The 18,747-nt window shown below is 45.9% G+C and overlaps 1 protein-coding gene across 1 annotated transcript in view; it reads right to left on the bottom strand.

Annotated features, from left to right (window-relative positions):
• IL7R (interleukin 7 receptor) overlaps positions 1-18,747 on the bottom strand; it is a 705,075-nt gene that overhangs the window by 558,834 nt on the left and 127,494 nt on the right. The window contains exon 2 of the mRNA XM_078674941.1: positions 12,893-13,028. Coding sequence (XP_078531067.1) covers positions 12,893-13,028 — 136 coding nt within the window. The remainder of the gene's footprint in view (positions 1-12,892; positions 13,029-18,747) is intronic.

The following is an 18,747-nucleotide window of genomic DNA, read 5'->3' as shown; positions in this document are numbered from 1 at the left end:
TGGTGGTGGACGAGAAATCGTTGTTCTTCCCAACAGCAGCGGAGGCATGGACCTGGTGCGACACCTACAAAGCGGGCACGGACGGTGCCCGGTATAGAGAGGAGGAGGAAAGACAGAAGCAACGTGCAGAGAAAACGCGGAGACACCATGGGCGCAGCCGAAGATCCAGAAGACCCACGGAATCACAGACGGAGGAAGAGAGAAAGGCGGCGTTGCAGGCAGTGATGGACGTATCGGGGTCGGCGCTCGCCCAGTCGGGGAGAGCCTCGGGATCGGAAGAACAGGGCACAGGCTCGGAGACTGAACAATCGGAGTTTGGTGACATGAGGGGCCCGACGATCACGCCACAGACATCAGAGAACATAATTGAGGGCTGAAAGACAGCGTTGACGCTCCTACTAGTATGGAAGTTACAGGAGCTACTGCCTTGGACACCTGAGCAGGCGCTTGTAAGACTGGTTCACCGTGAGTTTTGCTGCGTATTGCGGGGCGGGGGGAATGGGACCTGAACTCACAGTGCTTGAGGCTAGTTCACGCTCCTTAGGGCCCCTACGGCCTCCGTAGTGCAGACTGCAGAATAGAGGACCTTGCGAGCACGTTTGCTCAACTACAGTTTGGATGGGGGCTGCTCTTCCAGGGTTAGGTCCTATTCTGGGGGGGGGAGGGCCTGGAGTAGTTGGGGAGACTCGAGGCATGAAGTTGGGGTGGGGGGTAGGGATTGTTCATTGGGGGAATGGGGATAGTGTCGCGCCTGCTGCCAGAGGGCGAAATGTGCTTGATTTGGATCGGACACTGTGGGACAATGGCTAATGCGGGATTGCTGAAATGTGTGTCTTGGAATGTGAGGGGGCTGCACACTATGGCAAGGAGGCATAAGGTCCACGCCTATCTGGTTCGGAGGGGGGTACACATAGCATTTCTGCAAGAAACCCATCTGACAAAGAAAGAAGGATTTGCGCTGCAGCGTAGGTGGAGAGGGCAATTGTTCAACACCACGTATTCTGCCTTTGCTAGGGGGGTGTTGATATGGATCCGAGCGGGCACTCCTTTTCAAGTGACCAGACATATAATTGACCCTGAAGGGAGGTTTGTGGTGCTCGAGGGCAAGCTTCGAGGCCAACACATAGTGCTCAGTAGTATCTATGCACCCAACATTGATCAGGCTAACTACCTTACAAAATTGTCCGGAGTCATGGCCAGTTATCTCACGGGTCCTGTTTTGATGGGAGGGGACTTTAATTCCGTAGCGGACACAACCCTAGACAGGTCACATCCACCACTGCATTCATCCCCAGTACATAGACCAGCGAGATCCAGATTGGACTGGCAGGGACAGTGGGGACTCGCGGACGCCTGGCGCACACAACACCCAGCAGAGCGAGATTATTCATTTTACTCAAGCCCACATGACCTTCATGTCCGCATTGATACTTTCCTATGCTCCCAATCGGTGCTCCCTGCAGTGGGTAGGACTGAATATCTAACGCGGACCCTGTCCGACCATAACCCTCTGCTCCTGACTCTGGACTGGATGTCCGAGATACCACGAATCCCGATGTGGCGGCTGCGGCCGGACACCTTGGACGACCCTCCATTCCGGGCTGACCTGGAGGAGAGGATTTCTCAATACTTCGTAGACAACGAGGGTTCAGCTTCTGCCAGGGCAGTGGAATGGGACGCCTTTAAGACTGTAGTGAGAGGACACTGCATTGGAAAGTATACGGGGGTGCGTAGGACCTTGCTGGCCGACCTGGAGAAGGCTGAGCAGGCTCTGAGGGAGGCCGAGCGCATGCGCCCAGGTCAACCTGAGCTTCAGAAGACGGTTAGCGGCGCGAGGGAAGCTGTGGCGGTAGAGGTAGAGCGCCTTCGCAGTTTCGACTATAAAGTATATTTGACTAGATCGCATGCGGAGGGCGATAAAACCGGCACACTCCTAGCCTGGCTGGCGAACCCCACTAAGTGCAGTCAACCGATCCTGGCTCTGAAAGGAAAGGGTGGCTGCGTCGGTACCACGCCGACTGAAATAGTAGAGGGCTTCCGGGAGTATTATGAGGGCCTATACAAGAGTGCTCTTGGGGACCGAGGTGAGGCGATATACGCTTTCCTAAATGAGCTGCAGCTACCGCAACTTGAACGGGACCAGGCTGACGCCCTAGGGGGCCCAATAGAACTGTCAGAAATAAAGGGTGCAGTAAAGCGGATGGCCCGTAATAAAACCCCGGGCATAGACGGGTTGCCTGTGGAATTTTACGGTCGATACCTCGACCAGTTGGCCCCTAGGCTCCAAATAATCTACAACGAGGCTAAAGATAAAGGCCGGCTCCCCCAATCAATGCGTGAGGCCATAATGATTCCTCTGCTAAAACCGCGGAGGGAGACTACGGACCCCGCCTCCTATAGACCGTTGTCGATGTTAACGACAGACTATAAGATCCTGAGTACTGTGCTGGCCTCCAGATTGTTGACCCACATGCAAGACCTAATCCATACGGACCAATCCGGCTTTATACCCACCCGTAACACGACCCATAATATAAGGAGGCTGCTCCGACTGATGGATGACCCCCCCCCCCTGGCGCAGAGACTCCCCTCGTATTGGCTGTGGACATTGAGAAAGCCTTTGACAGCCTGGAATGGGAATATCTGTATAGAGTGATGCGGAAGTTCGGCCTGGGGGAGGGATACATCACTTGGACTTAAGTCCTATATGCGGCGGCTAGGGCGAGAGTAAAGGTTGGTGCCCTCATATCCCTCCAGTTCGAAGTGCTACGTGGCACTAGACAGGGATGCGCCCTTTCTCCCCTGCTATTTGCACTGGCGGTGGAACCTCTGGCAGCGTCGGCCAGGCGGGGTGTTTATTACGGAGGGCTGGAGCTCAGAGGAGCACGACACTTCATCTCATTATATGCAGATGACATTCTCCTTTATTTGGAGGATGCCGATGGTGCTGTGGAGGGAGCTGAGAGACTGCTGGCGCGCTTTGGCACGTTATCAGGCTTCAACGTGAACTGGGCTAAAACCTGTCTCTTCCCCCTGCGCAGGGGAGAGGTCCCCCCCGACCCGCCCATTGCTCCGATGGGAGCCTGACTGCCTGTCCTACCTAGGGGTGCACATATACCACGACCCGGCGAACATGCTGGACGGCAATGTGGGCCGCTGTATCCGAGCTCTACGGAGCAGCATGTCCTTTTGGGCCACCCTACCTCTATTGGTGGCTGGACGGATATCTCTCTTGAAAATGGTTGCCTTACCACGCTTACTATATTACTTCAGAGCTCTCCCCGTGTGGGTGCCTGGAGCGGTTTTTCAACAGTTAAAATCGGCACTCGTGTCTTTCCTGTGGGGCAAGGGCAGGCGCAGGATTGCCTTAGCGACACTGACCCGCCCCAAGGACGAAGGAGGCCTAGCGGTCCCAGACTTCGAACTCTACTACCTGGCCGCCCAACTGCAGACATTCACGCAAGAAGTTGCGAGAGCCTACCGCGGGCCGGACCCGGAGAGGGATGCCGGCACCCCCCGCCATGTGTTGGCTTATATTGCCTTACGGCAAAAGCTAACGCTCAGTGACCTCTCCCGGGAAGAACGGACGTTTCGTTTATGCTGGAACCGCTCGCAGAAACGAGCGGGAATCCATCACCCATATGCGCCCGAAATCCCACTGGGCATGCTGACGGCACTCCCACACGGTGGAGACTGGTCGAGGCTCCAGCTATGGGAGGAGGCGGGACTGCAGGTGGTTGGGGACCTATACGACGATGGCGTGCTAGCCCTGTACCAGACACTGCAGGAGCGCCACGATCTCCCGAGGGGGGACTACCTACTACACGCAGCTGTGGTGAGGGCTATCCAGGCACACTGGGGGGAGGGTTTGGCCGGACCGCCGACAGCATCGGCTTGCCAGTACACAATGATGGCGGCAGGCACCTTCAAGGCGGTGACATGTCTCTACTCGAGAATGTTGAACGAATCCTTGCAGCCGCTAGCGGCGTTGAAGACCAAATGGGAGGCAGACTTACAAAGGGAGATTCCGGACACTACCTGGTCCCAACTAATACGAAGGCCGAGAAAGAGCACTAGGAATGCGCGCTTCCAGTTAATACACTTTTATATTCTTCACAGGGCCTACCTCACCCCTGGTAAAATTGCGCAGTACTTTGGAGTAGTAGACGCGGCGTGTCCCAGATGCAATAAGATCGGTGCGGACTTAGTGCATATGCTACGAGACTGCCCTCATCTGCAGGACTACTGGACGGACATTGGCGCCACACTGAACGAGGTGACAGACAGGACCCTGCAATTTGACAGTGCCACCAGCATATTACATTGGTTTCCACACACACCCAAAAACAAAATATCGAGTAAATTCATCGACATGGGCCTAATACTTGCAAAAAAGGAGCTGACCAGGGGGTGGAAGTCGAGAACGGGACCGACGCACCGGAGGTGGTTGAACGAACTTCTAAAGTGGGCGGCGGCCGAGAGCACGATCAGATACCAACTGGCCCGCCGCGGCTCAGACGAACGTGCCCAGGAGGCGGCACTGGCATGGGAGATGCTAGTACAGTCACTACGAGATAGCTCAGTGGAGGAGGAGAGGGAGGAGGACCCTGAGGACCATGAAGTCCCGATCGTGAGGGCCGGCCCCCCCTAGTAGACACACACACATAGTACACACCAAATTACTTCTGCTCATTACCACAAATTCCTGCCACCCAGAACTAGGCGCAGGCGTGGACACTGAGGGAGGGAGGGGGTGGGTGGGAGTAGCAGGACCGGTTCAAGGGCACAAATCGAAGATCAGGGGAACTATTGTCTGATGTTACTGGAGGGACGGGGAGTATGGACTAAAAAGCAGACACCAGATTACCTCATATTAAGACCATGGGAGGAGGAAGTGTAACATGCACCGTGAACACGGAGGATGCCGCCCGGCCTACGGGATGTGGGCTGAATGGCTGTTTGTACTAATCAGGTGCGGAATTAGATTGAAGGAAAAGTCTGTACTGCCATGATCCAGTAATGATATGTATACTGTAATTTGATCTGCAATAAAAAACGTTGAAAAAAAAATACATGTCAGGCCCTTAGGCTACGATATTAACATGTAGGTCCTATCAAGGCTCCTTCCTCCCTCTAACAGTTCCTTTTTTTTTTTTTTTTTTTTTTATTGATGGCACAAGCAATAGAGAAAACACAAAAAAAAGCATACAGAAATACGCAAAATAATTCATTAGTAATTAAAACCATCGAAAAATAAAAGCATACAGTCAGAGAACACAGTATAGGTAGCTCCAATAAGAACATACATTTCGAATCTTTTCGCCTTAAATCATACCTAGGACAAAAAAAACAGATTTTATCTATTTTCTTTAATGCACGGTCCCCTCTAGTTCTAGCTAAGGCGAGTTCCATATCCTGTATTTCGTTCACCAAAAACCACCAATCCTTTACCTGAGGTGGTTGTTCTGAAATCCATGCCCTAGCAATAATCAGTCTAGCGCAAGACAGCATGATAAAAACAAGATCCCTGCATGGAACAGTAATAGGTAGTATACTCAGCAATATCATCTCAGCAGATAATGGAGTGTAAATTAACTGTTTTATTTTCAGAATATTTTCTAAGCTATCCCAAAATGAGCGCAGTTTTGGGCATGATACAATCATGTGTTCTAGATCAGCAGCCTGTAAGCCGCATTTCGGGCATTTTGTACGATCATTAGCAACATTATTAATAGACCATTTCGATATTTGCAGCGGAGTATAATAAAGCTGGCAAACAGTCTTATAGGCTTGGAGTTTTAAACTGGAAGAATGAACAATAGTGTTAATATTATTTAAAAATGTAGAAATATAATTTGATGCTATACCAGTCCCAAGTGTAGGGATCCATTTCTGCGCCAACTAGGGCATTCATCTGTTTTGAGTTGGCTCAAGCATTAATAACCTAGACTAATTATAGATTTATTCTTCTCCCCCCCATACATACAAGCCCAAAAATCTGAATCTGAAATATTCTTAAACTTCAGCTTACCTATAGAATAATCACGAATCTGTATATATTTAAAGTACGTATAATCGGGTAATTTGTAAAGTAGCTTAAGTGTTTCAAAATCTAGAAAACCAATTGAGCCATACAGATCTCCCAGCTTAGTTATACCTTGAGTGGTCCATATTCCCCCCCCCCCCCGAATCGGTAAAAATGCATGGTAATCCGGGTTATTCCATAGTGATAGATTCGGGTGGAAAATCGAAGTCTGGTTATTTGCCAATATCATGTTCCATATACGAATCGTATCCTTTGCTGTCTTAAACCTAACTCTCTTAAAGTAGTTAGGGTCAATGGATCTCATTAGAAATTGTGTGGCGTTAGAATCGAACATAAATTGGTGAAAATAATACGGATTACCGGAGTTAAAGAGACTACGTAAATGCCCTAAGAAAGAAGCATAAAAGTACATTCTAAAATCTGGGAAATTGAGCCCTCCTTTACTAAAAGACAACTTCAATGAAGACAATGCCTTACGGTTTTTTTTGTAACTCCAAATAAAGCTTCCAAAAATACCATCTAGCTTTCTAAAAAAAAGATTGTTAATGAGCAAAGGTATACACCTAAATAAATATAAGAATTTTGGCAGTATGTTCATTTTGATAAGATTTATTAGTCCAAAAAGATTTAAAGGAACCTTGTGCCATTTTTTTTAGAAGATTGGAAGTGTCTTTTAATAAAAGGTCATAATTAAGTGCCTTAATATCCCTAATATTAGAAGTAATTTTGATGCCAAGATAGATGGCAGTGTGACAGATACCAGTGATCGAAGTCCGCGGTTTGTAGTTCATAATAATTTGTGTCTTATTCAGGTTTAATTTGTATCTGGAGATGGCACCGAAATCATCAGCTTCTTTAATGATCGCAGCCATAGCTTCTGACACATCCGATGTGTATATTGCCAAATCGTCTGCATAGGCTGTGATTTTAAGCAAGTTGTTGCCATGGACAAAAGGTTTAATCAGTCCTTGTGATTGTATAGCATTAATAAATGGTTCCATAGCCAAAGCAAATAAAGGAGGTGATAAGGGGCACCCTTGACGAGTGCCTCTTAAAATCGGAAAATTAGAAGATAACAAATTAGCGTACCCTATTTTGGCATTTGGGCAATCATAAAGAGCTTGTATCCTCCTAAGAAACTGTGTCTTAAAACCAATTTCTTTAAGAGTAGCCCAAAGATAATCCCACCCCACTCGGTCGAATGCTTTCTCAGCGTCTAGTAAAATCATACCGAGTGGGGTGGAATTAGTAGCTGCGACATCAAAAGCAGTAATAGCCATATTGACATGCAAAGTTGTATTTCGACCTACTACAAAACCGTGTTGATGTTGACAACTAACTTAGGCATAAGAGGAGACAGTCTTGTAGCGATTAATTTTGCATATGCTTTTGCATCAGAATTAATCAGAGAGATGGGCCTGTAAGACCCACACTCTACAGGTGTTTTGTATCTTTGCAGTTTTCCATGACATTGGAACTTTGCCCGTTTCTCCAATCTGATTAATAACAGAGCAAAGAAGAGGAAGGAGTTCTTCACTGCAGATTTTATATATTTCAATGGGTAGCGCATCTTCTCCCGCTGCTTTCCCTTAAGGGAGTGAGAAGATAGCTGATTTAAGTTCTGTAAGATTAAAATCTCTTTCAAGCTTTTCCATCGCTTCAGTATCTTTTTCTATTATCCAATTCTTTCTAATGTATCTTTCCACTATCTCTTTATTAGGAAAGTGTTCGGGAGTATATAGCTTACTGTAACACAGAACAAATTGTTGTAATATGTGTTCTGGTTGAGTATAGTTAACTCCGTCCTCTCCTTTTATATTTTTAATTAAAGAACAGGCTCTGTCTTCAGCAACTTTATATGCGAGTATCTTACCTATTCTATCACTACTCTCATATTGTGATAGCTTGTACTTGTGTAGTCTTGAACTAATTTTGTCTCTTAAAAATATTTTAGTCATAGACCGTAAAGTAGTTAGTTTAAGTTCTAGCTGAGGTTTGTTTGATGTGGTGGATACCCCTAATCCTTCTAACCTGTTAATTTCAGCCAAATGTTCTTCTAATGACCTAATATTTGAGGTAATTTCCCAGATCTCATTTTTTCGTTTTTTATTTTGCCTAATAATAAACTGTTGCGCAAAACCTCTAATACTTGCTTTACAAGCATCCCAGATATATATAAGTTGCACTAAGTCTGTATTAAACTCCAAAAAATCCTTAATATGTTCTTTCAATTGGTTAATAAATATTGAGTCTGATAACAAATATCTGGGAAAAGAAAATAATCTTGTTTCTTGTTCTTTAGATGTTAAATTAAACCGTATAATGATAGGGTTATGGTCTGAAGTTACCCTAGGGCATATCTCCATTTTGCAGCTTTCAAGTGTATTATCGGGAGCCCAGGCCATATCGATGCGTGAGCACATTTTGTGAGGTATAGAATAATATGTATAGCCTGCCAGTGTGGGGTGCAGGCTCCTCCATACGTCTTTTAGATTATGTATCCGGGCAAGTTCTAGAATAGCTGCTCTTGTTTTACGCATACGTTGTGATGGCCTAGCTATCGTAGTGTCTATTTGATAATTAATAACACAATTAAAATCGCCCATTAATACTAGTTCCCCCTCCCAATCTAATAATTCTATGTTAAGGCGATCATAAACTGCTGCTTCATCATAGTTTGATCCATAGACTGCGCAGAAAACATATTTGCGGTTTGATATCATAAATTGTACAATTACCCACCGACCAGCTTTATCGGAAGCATTTCTAAGTATTTCTAACTTAAATAGTTTCTTCTTAATTATGGCCACACCCCATATTGGCGCATTTAAAGATGTACATATTATTAATTCATACCCGCCCTGTTCCATTATTTTCCTATCTTGGAAACGTATATGAGTTTAATTTAATAACGCTAAATGGGGATTATACATTTTAAGTTCTTCAAACACAAGTTGTCTTTTACTTTTGTTATTAAGACCTGAAACATTCCAGGCTAAGCAATTAATCTGATACATATCTTACTTCAAATATGTTCACCTTTCCTAACTGTTTTCCCTGTTTATTCGACTTATTCAAAAAACAAATAATTTCACTAATTCTGAGCCTCAAATCTTCCATGCTTGAGCCATCTATTTTCCCCCTTACCCTCCCCAACCCTCCTACCACAGCCCTCCATCCCCTGAACCCCCTCTTCCCCCCCTGAGTACCTACCAGGAAGCCCCCCTCTATTGACTGCTGCCAATGGTAAGGCAGCCCTCCAGAGAGGTCTCCTCCAGAACCCCCATCCCTCCATATTAACATCCTGTGCCATATACCCTAGTGAAAGTGCACTCATGAGCACCCATGAAAAAAGACAAGTGAAAAGAGAAGGTGAGTATTCATCAATCTAGGAGTCCGAGCGCATCTTAGAAAGAAATATTTCAGCCTCTTTAACATCACTAAATAAGTAAGTGTGCCCAGATTTCCTAATTTTGAGGCGAGCAGGTCCCTGCAGATATACCACCGCCCCCATGGATTTAAAGGGATCAATCAGTTTGCGCATTCCCCAGCGTTTGTCCATGGTGACCTTACTACGGTCTGACTTTACAAAGAAAGTTACATTATCAGCGGTTACTGGTTTGTTTGGCCTAGCATTTATGGAAACCGCTTGTCGTAAAAGAAAGTTACCAAAATAAATTAGTATAGGTCTTGGAAATGTACTTACTTTGTTTCTAGCAAAGATTGGAAGTCTATGGGCGCGTTGGATCTGTGAGTCCCAGTCCCAATCTGCTAGATCCGGAAAAGCCTTTTGGAACAGCTTGACCATGTAGGCTCTGGCATCTGCCCCCTCTGATCCTTCGGGTACTCCAAAGAGTCGCAGATTCTGCCGCCTTTGTCTGTTTTCTAAGTCTTCTATTTTACTCTGTAAAACCTCAATATTCTTGTCATGTTGATTAGTTATGGTCACTGTATCAGTTAGGTTTTCCTCCACCTCAACCACCCTTTGTTGTAGTTCTTCAATCTCCTTCATGACATTGTTCATTTTACGTGTGACCTCTAATAAACACTGTTGAGTTTTACTATTGTCTTCCCTCAACTGAAGGTAGTGCTGTTGGGCCTCCTGCCGATGTTCCATCAAAGTTTTCAAAATTAAGTCCAGTGAGGACATAGCTTGAGGAGCCGGTGAACGGTGGTGGTATGTAGTTTCTCCTGCCAAGGTGGATGGAAGTAGAGATTCATTGCTTCCAATTAAATTATTAATATGCATAACTAATGGGGTATCTGATCCAAATCCTTTTAAAGATAACTCAAGTAGCTCTGGAGTAGTAGCACTGCTTTTACTTGAATTATTAGTATGCATAGCTAATGGGGTATCTGATCTAGATCCTTTTAAAGATGACTTCAGTAGCTCTGGGGTAGTAGCATTACAAATAACCGTATCTTAAGGGTTCTTAGAATAATCTCCCTCTGTAGGACTGGTGCCGGATAATCACAGGGCCATGCTCTTGACGCTACCTTTAGCTTGCATCCATTTGCGCAGGGGGCTTTGATCTTTTATAAACTTCTCCCTAGCACTATTAGCTGCCAGTGTAGCGGTTAAAGTCGTTAGTTTCATATTTCTTCCCTTTTTAGATTTGTTCTTAGCCTTTCTCTTTCCTTTTTTGAGGTCAGATAGTTTATTCGCATGAGTTACACTGGACTTGTGTTCTATCTCCACATCTTCCAAATTATCTTCCACATTATCTCCATTCACCAAATCCACTATTTCTTCATATTCATCATTTGATTCTTCTATTGAGATATCGATATTGTCTATATCTTCGCCTCCTAATGTTGGCTTTTCAAGATCTGCGATTACAACTTTCTGAGCTTGCAGAGCTTGTGAGGCAGTGCCTTTAATAGCAGGTGAGACGGTTAAAACAGTCTTAGGGGTATCGGCTGTATGAATTTCGGCCAAAACGGCATCTATAACCAAGCCATCCAAATTCTCGCTACTGCCTTCAACATCAATTCTGTCCTCACTTAGAGGTAAATTCGGCGATGTGTCTGAATCTGAGCAGCCGCTATCCAGCACATCCTCTTTTCTTACTGCCACCTCCTCTGCAACATTGTTGCCATCCTGAATATTGCTACTTGATATTTTTGTAACATTTAAATCACTGTTGGCTTTAACAATAGCATTTTTATCCCCAGTGACAACAAAAAGAGGGGGGCGGACAACCTGTAGCTTACCGCCTAGTTTGTTCTTGCAGTTGGGAGGATTGTTCCCGGTTGCGGCCATCTTAATCAGCGCCATCGTTGCGGCTGGCTTATCCGGGTCCGCAGATCTGCCAGTTATTTCCTCGTCAGGCAGAGCAACGAGGGGAGCCTCTTTAGTGGTTTTATTCAAACGTATAGCATTCTTGGGAGCATTATTGGGCGCCATCTGCTCGGCGTTTCCCTGCTTCCTGTTGCTTCTTGTCCGCGCCACCAAAGCTCCTGCAAATGCCGATTTGCTCCGTTCTGTCTCCATTCTCTTCCATCAGCCAGACTCTGTGAATCGAGTTCCGAGCACTTCGCGGGCCCAGGGCTCCAACCGCTATTCAGAATCACCGGGAAGCCTCCGTCTCCGCTCAGTATGTATTCCCTCTTGTTGATAAGTCCTTTTAGCGTTTTTAGCAGTGTTCCACTGTAGATAACCCCTCCGGCTCCGACCCGGTATTCAATGGGTCGTTTATCAGCGCCTTTATCAGCGCGGCATCACTCTGCCTCAATACTTTCACAGTTTCGGTCTTCCGTCTCCCTCCGTCTATCAGTCCTATTGCCACTGCCTCCGAGAAGCTGTCTTTACCAAACTTTGTTCAGTACCTCAATCAGCCTCAACTTGAAGCCCAAAGTTTAAGTAATAACAGGCTCTCTCTTCCTCCCGGCGTATAGGCAAGAAAAAAAATCAGTATTTCATCAGGAGTTCAGGGAGTCCTTGTCGGAGCGATCTCACTGTGGCGTCTTCAATCTGCCATCTTGCTTCCTCCCCCTCTAACAGTTCCTACTACCTAGCGTCCACTCCTCACCACACTCCAACATCATTCACCGTCTGCATTCCAGACAACAGGTCAGATATGCAGAGAATGGCAACACAGAGTGTGCTAGTATTCAGCTGTGAACATTTTACTCCTGCAACTTAGATCAAAGACAGTTAAAGATGAAACAGGACATTTTGTAGCTAAAACATACACTAAAGAGGAGTGATCTGCTCCAAGTTTAAATATGCTCAAACATGTTAGTTCTTCCTGCCCCATCACAGAATACTTACTCTTCCTTGATTTCAGGAAGGAGAAACTAGATGGATGCCCACCAGACCCCCAGCCTGGAAGGGAATGGGCCAAATGCAGGCAGCTGCAAGTGGCGCCAACATGGGGAGAGGTGTATAGCTGGAGGGTGGCTAAAGGCATGCTGCATCAGTGCACTGATTCCCCAAGATGGTAGAAACCTACCTAGTGGTGGTTACATGGAGGGAGACTCCTGAATCACACACCCCCTCCCCTTCCTATCAATACTTGTGCAGTAGCAGTGACAGTAGGGACAAAGGATGACTTGACATTATCACCTCTTCCATTAAGGCAGTTCTTATTCCACAGCTCCAAAACACATCTTAGCTTCTATTACTACAGCACACCATTACATTCTAATTCATCACCAAACAGAGCATCATAGCCTAACACGTCTGACCGGCAAAATGGCTCGACCTTGAGTTGATAACATGACTGTATAAATCAAGGTCAGTGACTGTCAAAGGGCATATATATTATATAACATGTAAACTAATGTGTTTTATTGGCATATATTTTGTATAATATTAGGTCAGCAAAAGTTTTGAATTCTTACCATACACTGAATGTTATGTTGGAATATTTATGAATTGATTCCTTCAAGAAACAAGTTAACTTGTTCCACTTGTCTCCTGTTGAGGCAAAAAAACATTCATACTCAGGGGGTTCTGGTTCAATATCTTCAAGTTGTCCTAGGGAGCAATACATAAAACATACATATTACAATATGCCGGACTACGTATTTAACACCACAGTGTTGCCAATCATGTTTATGTTAGTGCTATAATATAATGAACACTAATTGTATTTAATGAATACAACCCCAAAGTTGGCACAAGCAAATAACTATGTGAGAAATAGATTTATGTGGACAACATATTTATGTGGCAACAGATACTCATCAAGTTTTGTCTAAAAATTATGAATTGTAGGCTCTTGCGTGTCAACGCTTTTCTCCATAGCCCTGCCCTGCGCTTTCCAAAGTTTTTACTCCTGGGGGACTTTCATGTCCACCTTGATGCCTACGAAGCCCTTGATTCTAGAACCCTGCTGGACCCTCTAAACTTAGCTCAGCTAACCCAGTGAGTTAAGATGCCATCACACTCAGGGGGTCACCTACTGGATCTAGTCTGTTCCAACTTCGATTTATTTTTAACTGATCCAGAGCATGTTATTTGGTCCGATCACCATCTGATTAGGTTTTCCTGGTATTTAGGGAAGCCTTTTCTTCTGGCATTCGCCCCCAGAAGATTAGTCTCCCAGTGCTCTCTGATGCTTTACTTCAGGGCCGTCCAATATTGGGATCTGATCTGATAGGGGCAGTGCATAGCTTTAACTCCTGGATTGGCCATTGGGTTAGCTCCTCTGTCAAAACCAGCTGCTAGTGTCAAACAGCGCTCGCCTCCCTCAAAGCCCTGGTTTTCAAACGCTCTGAAAGAATTGAAACAGGGCTGTAAAAAATTGGAGTGCAGCTGGCGGCGGGAATATTGTCCCTCCGCCAAGGCAGCACTTCGTGCTGCCCGAGGGAATACTATTCTGCCATCAAGATAGCTAAAAGTAATTACTTTGTTGGGAGGTTCACTAAGGCCAATAACAACAGCAAGGAGATGTTTGCCATTGTTAAGAGCTTCCTCTCCCCCTGTGTAGAGCAAATGATGCTACCTCCCTCAGGTCAGTGGTGTGAGGACTTGTCTTCCTTTTTTATTGACAAAATAGCTGGGATTCAGGACAGCCTGGGTGCTGCTATTTCTGATCAGAAGAGTGCTTCGCCGGCATTCCCGCTGACCCTTAGTCCCCCAGCCAACCAGTTCAGGCATTTTTTATCGGCAGCTGAGCCTGATATTCTAGCTGTTTTGAAATCATTGAAGTCTGGCTCACCCACTGATCCTTGCCCGGCTCGAGTTTTGGGTGGGGTAGCAGAAGTGGTTAGCTTAGAGGTAACCAAGATCATTAATCTCTCCCTTCAGGCGGCTAATATTCCTACGTGTTGGAAGCAGGCCAAATTGCTACCCCTTCTCAAAAAATCAGGGCTCGATCCATCGGTTCCATCTATCATCCCATTTCTCTCTTGCCAGTGTTGACAAAAGTTTGTGAGAAGGTGGTATTTCGCCAGCTGGAGGCCTTTGTGGAAACATCAAATGCTTTGCACCATGCTCAATCTGGGTTCCGTGCTTCATACAGCACTGAGGCGGCACTGGTTGAAATGTCTGAGGCTGTCAGGGAGTGCCTAGATGGAGGCAGCAGGGCGGCTCTGATTTTGTTGGACCTCTCTGCCGCCTTCGATACGGTGCCCCATCAACTTCTTCTTGCCCGGCTGTCATCCATCGGTATCACTGGCCCTGCTCTGGAATGGTTAACATCGTTCTTGGACAACCGGACTCAGCAGGTCTGGGTGCCCCTCATTCGTCCTCTGTCAGAGAACTCTCTACTGGAGTGCCTCAGGGGTCAACTTTAAGCCCTCTGCTGTTTAACATCTACAGAGCCCCTTTAATTTTTTTAACTGAGGAACTGGGTGCAAACATTATAGCCTACGCCGATGACACCCAACTGTTATTTACCTAGTAGGGCTCGGATCTGGATACCAAGACTACTGAGACCTGCCTTTCATCGGTTTTCCGCTGGCTCGCACTTGCCCAACTTAAGTGCAATGAGGAAAAATTGTAAGTCCTCCTCTATGGTCAGTTCCCTGCCACCTTTAGAAAGTCGTTGTGGCCTCCCAATGTGCCTCACCCCAACTCTGTGGGAGATCAGGCAAAAAACGTGGGCGTTTGGTTTGGGGAAAACCTAAGGTTTGAAGAACACATTAAAAAACTTAGTGGAGTATGCTTTGGTACCCTCAAGGCTCTCCGAAGATTTTTTCTCTTGCTTCCGAGGGAGGCCAAAGAAATGGTAGCGCGTGCTCTCATCCTCTCCCGCCTTGATTATGCCAATGCTTTGTTCATTAGCATCCCGGCTTATCTGGTTAAGCGACTCCAGATCATACAGAATGCCGTGGCTAGACTCCTATTTAACATCTTGCGGAAATCTAGTGTCCGGCAGCATCGGCGTGATCTGCACTGCCTACCAGTGGCCCAGCGGGTGCTATTTAAGGCCCTCATTTTATCTCATAGGGCCATTCATGGTCAAGGACCAGCGTATCTGAGGAGAACGCTTTGCTTTGTATACGCCGAACCGCCCCCTTTGTTCTGCCACTCAGCATCGGCTTGTCTTCCCACCGTTTCGAAGGGTGCGTTTAGGTGGCCAGTCTATGTCTGTGAAAGCAGCGGCTGCCTGGAACGCCCTACCTGTGGAGCTTCAGCACACTCAGGATTTCAAGCTCTTTAAAAAAACATTAAAAACTTTCTTCTTCAAAATGATTAAGTAACTTTCTTTTTATTCTGCCCACTTTCTCACTGTCTGCGCACGCGCCAGAACACTCTTGAGTATTTGAGTGCGCTACAAAACCCCGTATAACATATAGACACAGAATAGGTAAAATCCTTTGATACATTAGGCCCTTATTTTCTTGTGCAAAGTGAAATGGTGATACTATTGACATGTTTTGTAATAGCGAAGGTCTATTAAGAAAGCTATACAAACTAGGTATAATGCTGATGTGCATAAATGTGCTCATGGTAGACAGGACAGATAAATAGGTCAAGGAGCAAAACACTGTAAATTATCTGATTTGTTTAGGTGAGTGAAAACCTAAGGTTAAGGACTGACATAATAGATCTGCCCTCACCTGGCCCCATATTTACTAACATTTTGTATTGCAGTTGCACCAGGTGTGGCCCTTGCAGGTAAGAGCAGTGAGCGGACGGACTGGGTGGAGGGGAGTCGAAAGACAACAAAGAGGTAAACTTAAATAAAAAAACAAAAAAAATCAAAACCACTTACTTTGCGCTCGGCGATAAGGCAAGTGCAAAGTAAGGGGCAGATTTATGAGGCCCTTGCGCCTCTGTGCGCCGCAATTGCGTCACTTAATTTGATGCAACGGCGGCGTAAACAATGCGCCCTATTTACAACGTGACGCATCTAGGAGATGCGTCACGTTGGAAAGCCCTGCGCCATAAGGAGGCGTTCCTGCGCAGGAACGCCTCCTAATAGTGGCTGAGTGAAATCTATGAGATTTCACTCAGTCACTTTCTACGGCAATTCCTTATGCCTGCTTGAAGCAGGCGTAAGGGTGACGCTCCATGCATTGTAGGGGTGGCCCCTGTGCATTGCAGGAGTCATGTCGCACTTGCGACATGACTCCAGCAATGCGCCGCCCGTACGCCGAAAGATGCGTCACGCAGCTTCCCTGCCTTGCACCATGGGTGGCGGAGCTGTGGCGCACTGTGGCGCACATTAACTGGCGCATCCCTGGGGATGCGCCAGTTAATATAAATCTGCCCCCATGTGTTTCTAATTTTATTACATTTAAGTTTACCTCGTTGTCGTCTGCTGACTCCCCTCCTCCTGCCCCACCGCTCTTACCGAAACGGTCCACGCCTGGGTTGCACCACTGTTTTGGTGCAGCCATGATGCAAAATGTTGGTTGAGATTTACAAAGCTATAGAAATCTTGATTTCTGTGGCTTTGCATCACATTTCCCCCCAAAAGTAACATACGGCAGCACATCACACTGTTTTGCTTTACCTTGTGTTGGGGAGGCGTTACACTGGTGGAGCATGGGCGTACATGTGCATCTACCTGTGTGTTTTGATGCAAGCCCAGATTTATTATGGTCAGTAAACCTGGGTTTCCTGCCCAAACACAATCATGACCACAACAAGGGTGCTTGCATTGGTGCAAGGCTGACACAAGTACGCCTGCGCAAGGAGAGAGAGGACGTGCCTCATTTCTTAATAAACATGGCACGTTTCTTCTCTCTTCCTTTCATGCAACACAGTTCAGCAAGTTCCCTAGCATGTCTCTTTAGGTGTATTTGAAATCCTTCTTGTATTTCAACAGGTCAGTGCGGTTTCAATGCATGCTATAAGCAGACTGGGCCCACCCTACAAAGTGGGCCTCACATGCCTTTTCACCAGGGGAGGAGGGTAGTGTGATACTGAGTTGAGAAACTACACTGCTCTCTCCTCTGGCTGGCACCAAACTGTTGCCCTCCCTCACTGCCTTCTCCTACAAGCTTCCTGACTGCCTCCCTACACGCTACTGCTCCCAATCTATTCATTGGGACCTGGAACGGGGCCTGCTAGTGCAGTGGGTATTTGAGGAAATACCTGCACATGGAAGGCTATATACAGACATCAGGGTATACCTATCAGGGTAAACCTGCCTATAAGCTTCTCCCTGCTATTTTGCATTAATTATGGGCAGTCAAAGGCTATACCTGCGAACGATACGCTTTACTGAACTTGGTCATAGGAGGTGTCTAGAAATATGATACTGCACTTGCACATATAAAGTTATACTAAGAATAGGAGTCAGCACTTGACTGCGTGTGCTTTGTAGGCAATGCTTGGGCATTTGAGGTTGTAATGTGTTTTTTGAGCTTGTGGTTTGTTATTTGAGGCTCTACCTGGGAGGTTCAGACTGTAGCTTGGTATTTGAGCGAATAGCTGTCTGGGCATATGAGACTCTGTCTGGACATTTGAGGCTAAACCTGGGCATATGATGGTTATTTGTGAGCATATAAAGGTGGCATTGAGCATTTACGGCTCTACATGGGTATTTTAGACTCTGTTTTGTTTACACATCTTAAGCTGTGCTTTCCCATGCTATAACTGAATCCGAGGCTACCCAAGAGGCATATGATATGAGGCTGTTTCAAGGCAGGCATTTGCGGATGCATTTTAGTATTTAGCGTATATGGCTATACTTTGCATATGAATGCTATATCGTACATAGGATGTGATGTACGTGCTGCTGGCCTTCAGTGGATTTTGGCCTTGCCAGAAATGTATTTCAGCCCTACTCTTTATAAATGTGTATCGCATGCTTTCCTTAGGCACTGTTCGATCACAAACCATTTGGCTGATTGACTGTTGTAAGGGGCATGATCATTTTCTTCAGGGTAAAGGATTTCAACAGCATTGGCAAAAAAAAAAAGGTTTTTGGAATCTTAAAGACCATGGCCTAGATGTATCAAGCCTTTTGCGATTCGTTAAGGCCGAAATTCGCAGATTACGAATCGTAAACGGACATTTTGCATCTTTTGGGATGTATGAGAAATTAGCAAAATAAGTAATCGCAAATATTTGCGATTCCTTATTTTGCTATAGCATTTAAGGAATCGCTATTTTTGCGATTCCTTAAATGCAATGTATGTAGCATTTTTACATTGCGAATTATGTTTAAGAATTCGCAAATTAACACCAAATTGTAGTTGATGTTAATTTACGAATTCATTTGAAAATGCACAAATTGACATTTTTTAGGGTGGCATGTGACGCACACACATGCCCTTAGGGCATGTATGTGCGC

This window comes from Lissotriton helveticus, chromosome 2_1 (genome assembly GCF_964261635.1).
Source record: "Lissotriton helveticus chromosome 2_1, aLisHel1.1, whole genome shotgun sequence".
Taxonomy (NCBI): Eukaryota; Metazoa; Chordata; class Amphibia; order Caudata; family Salamandridae; genus Lissotriton; species Lissotriton helveticus.
Note: the sequence above shows the minus strand (reverse complement) of the source record. Positions and strands in the feature narration are given on the sequence as shown.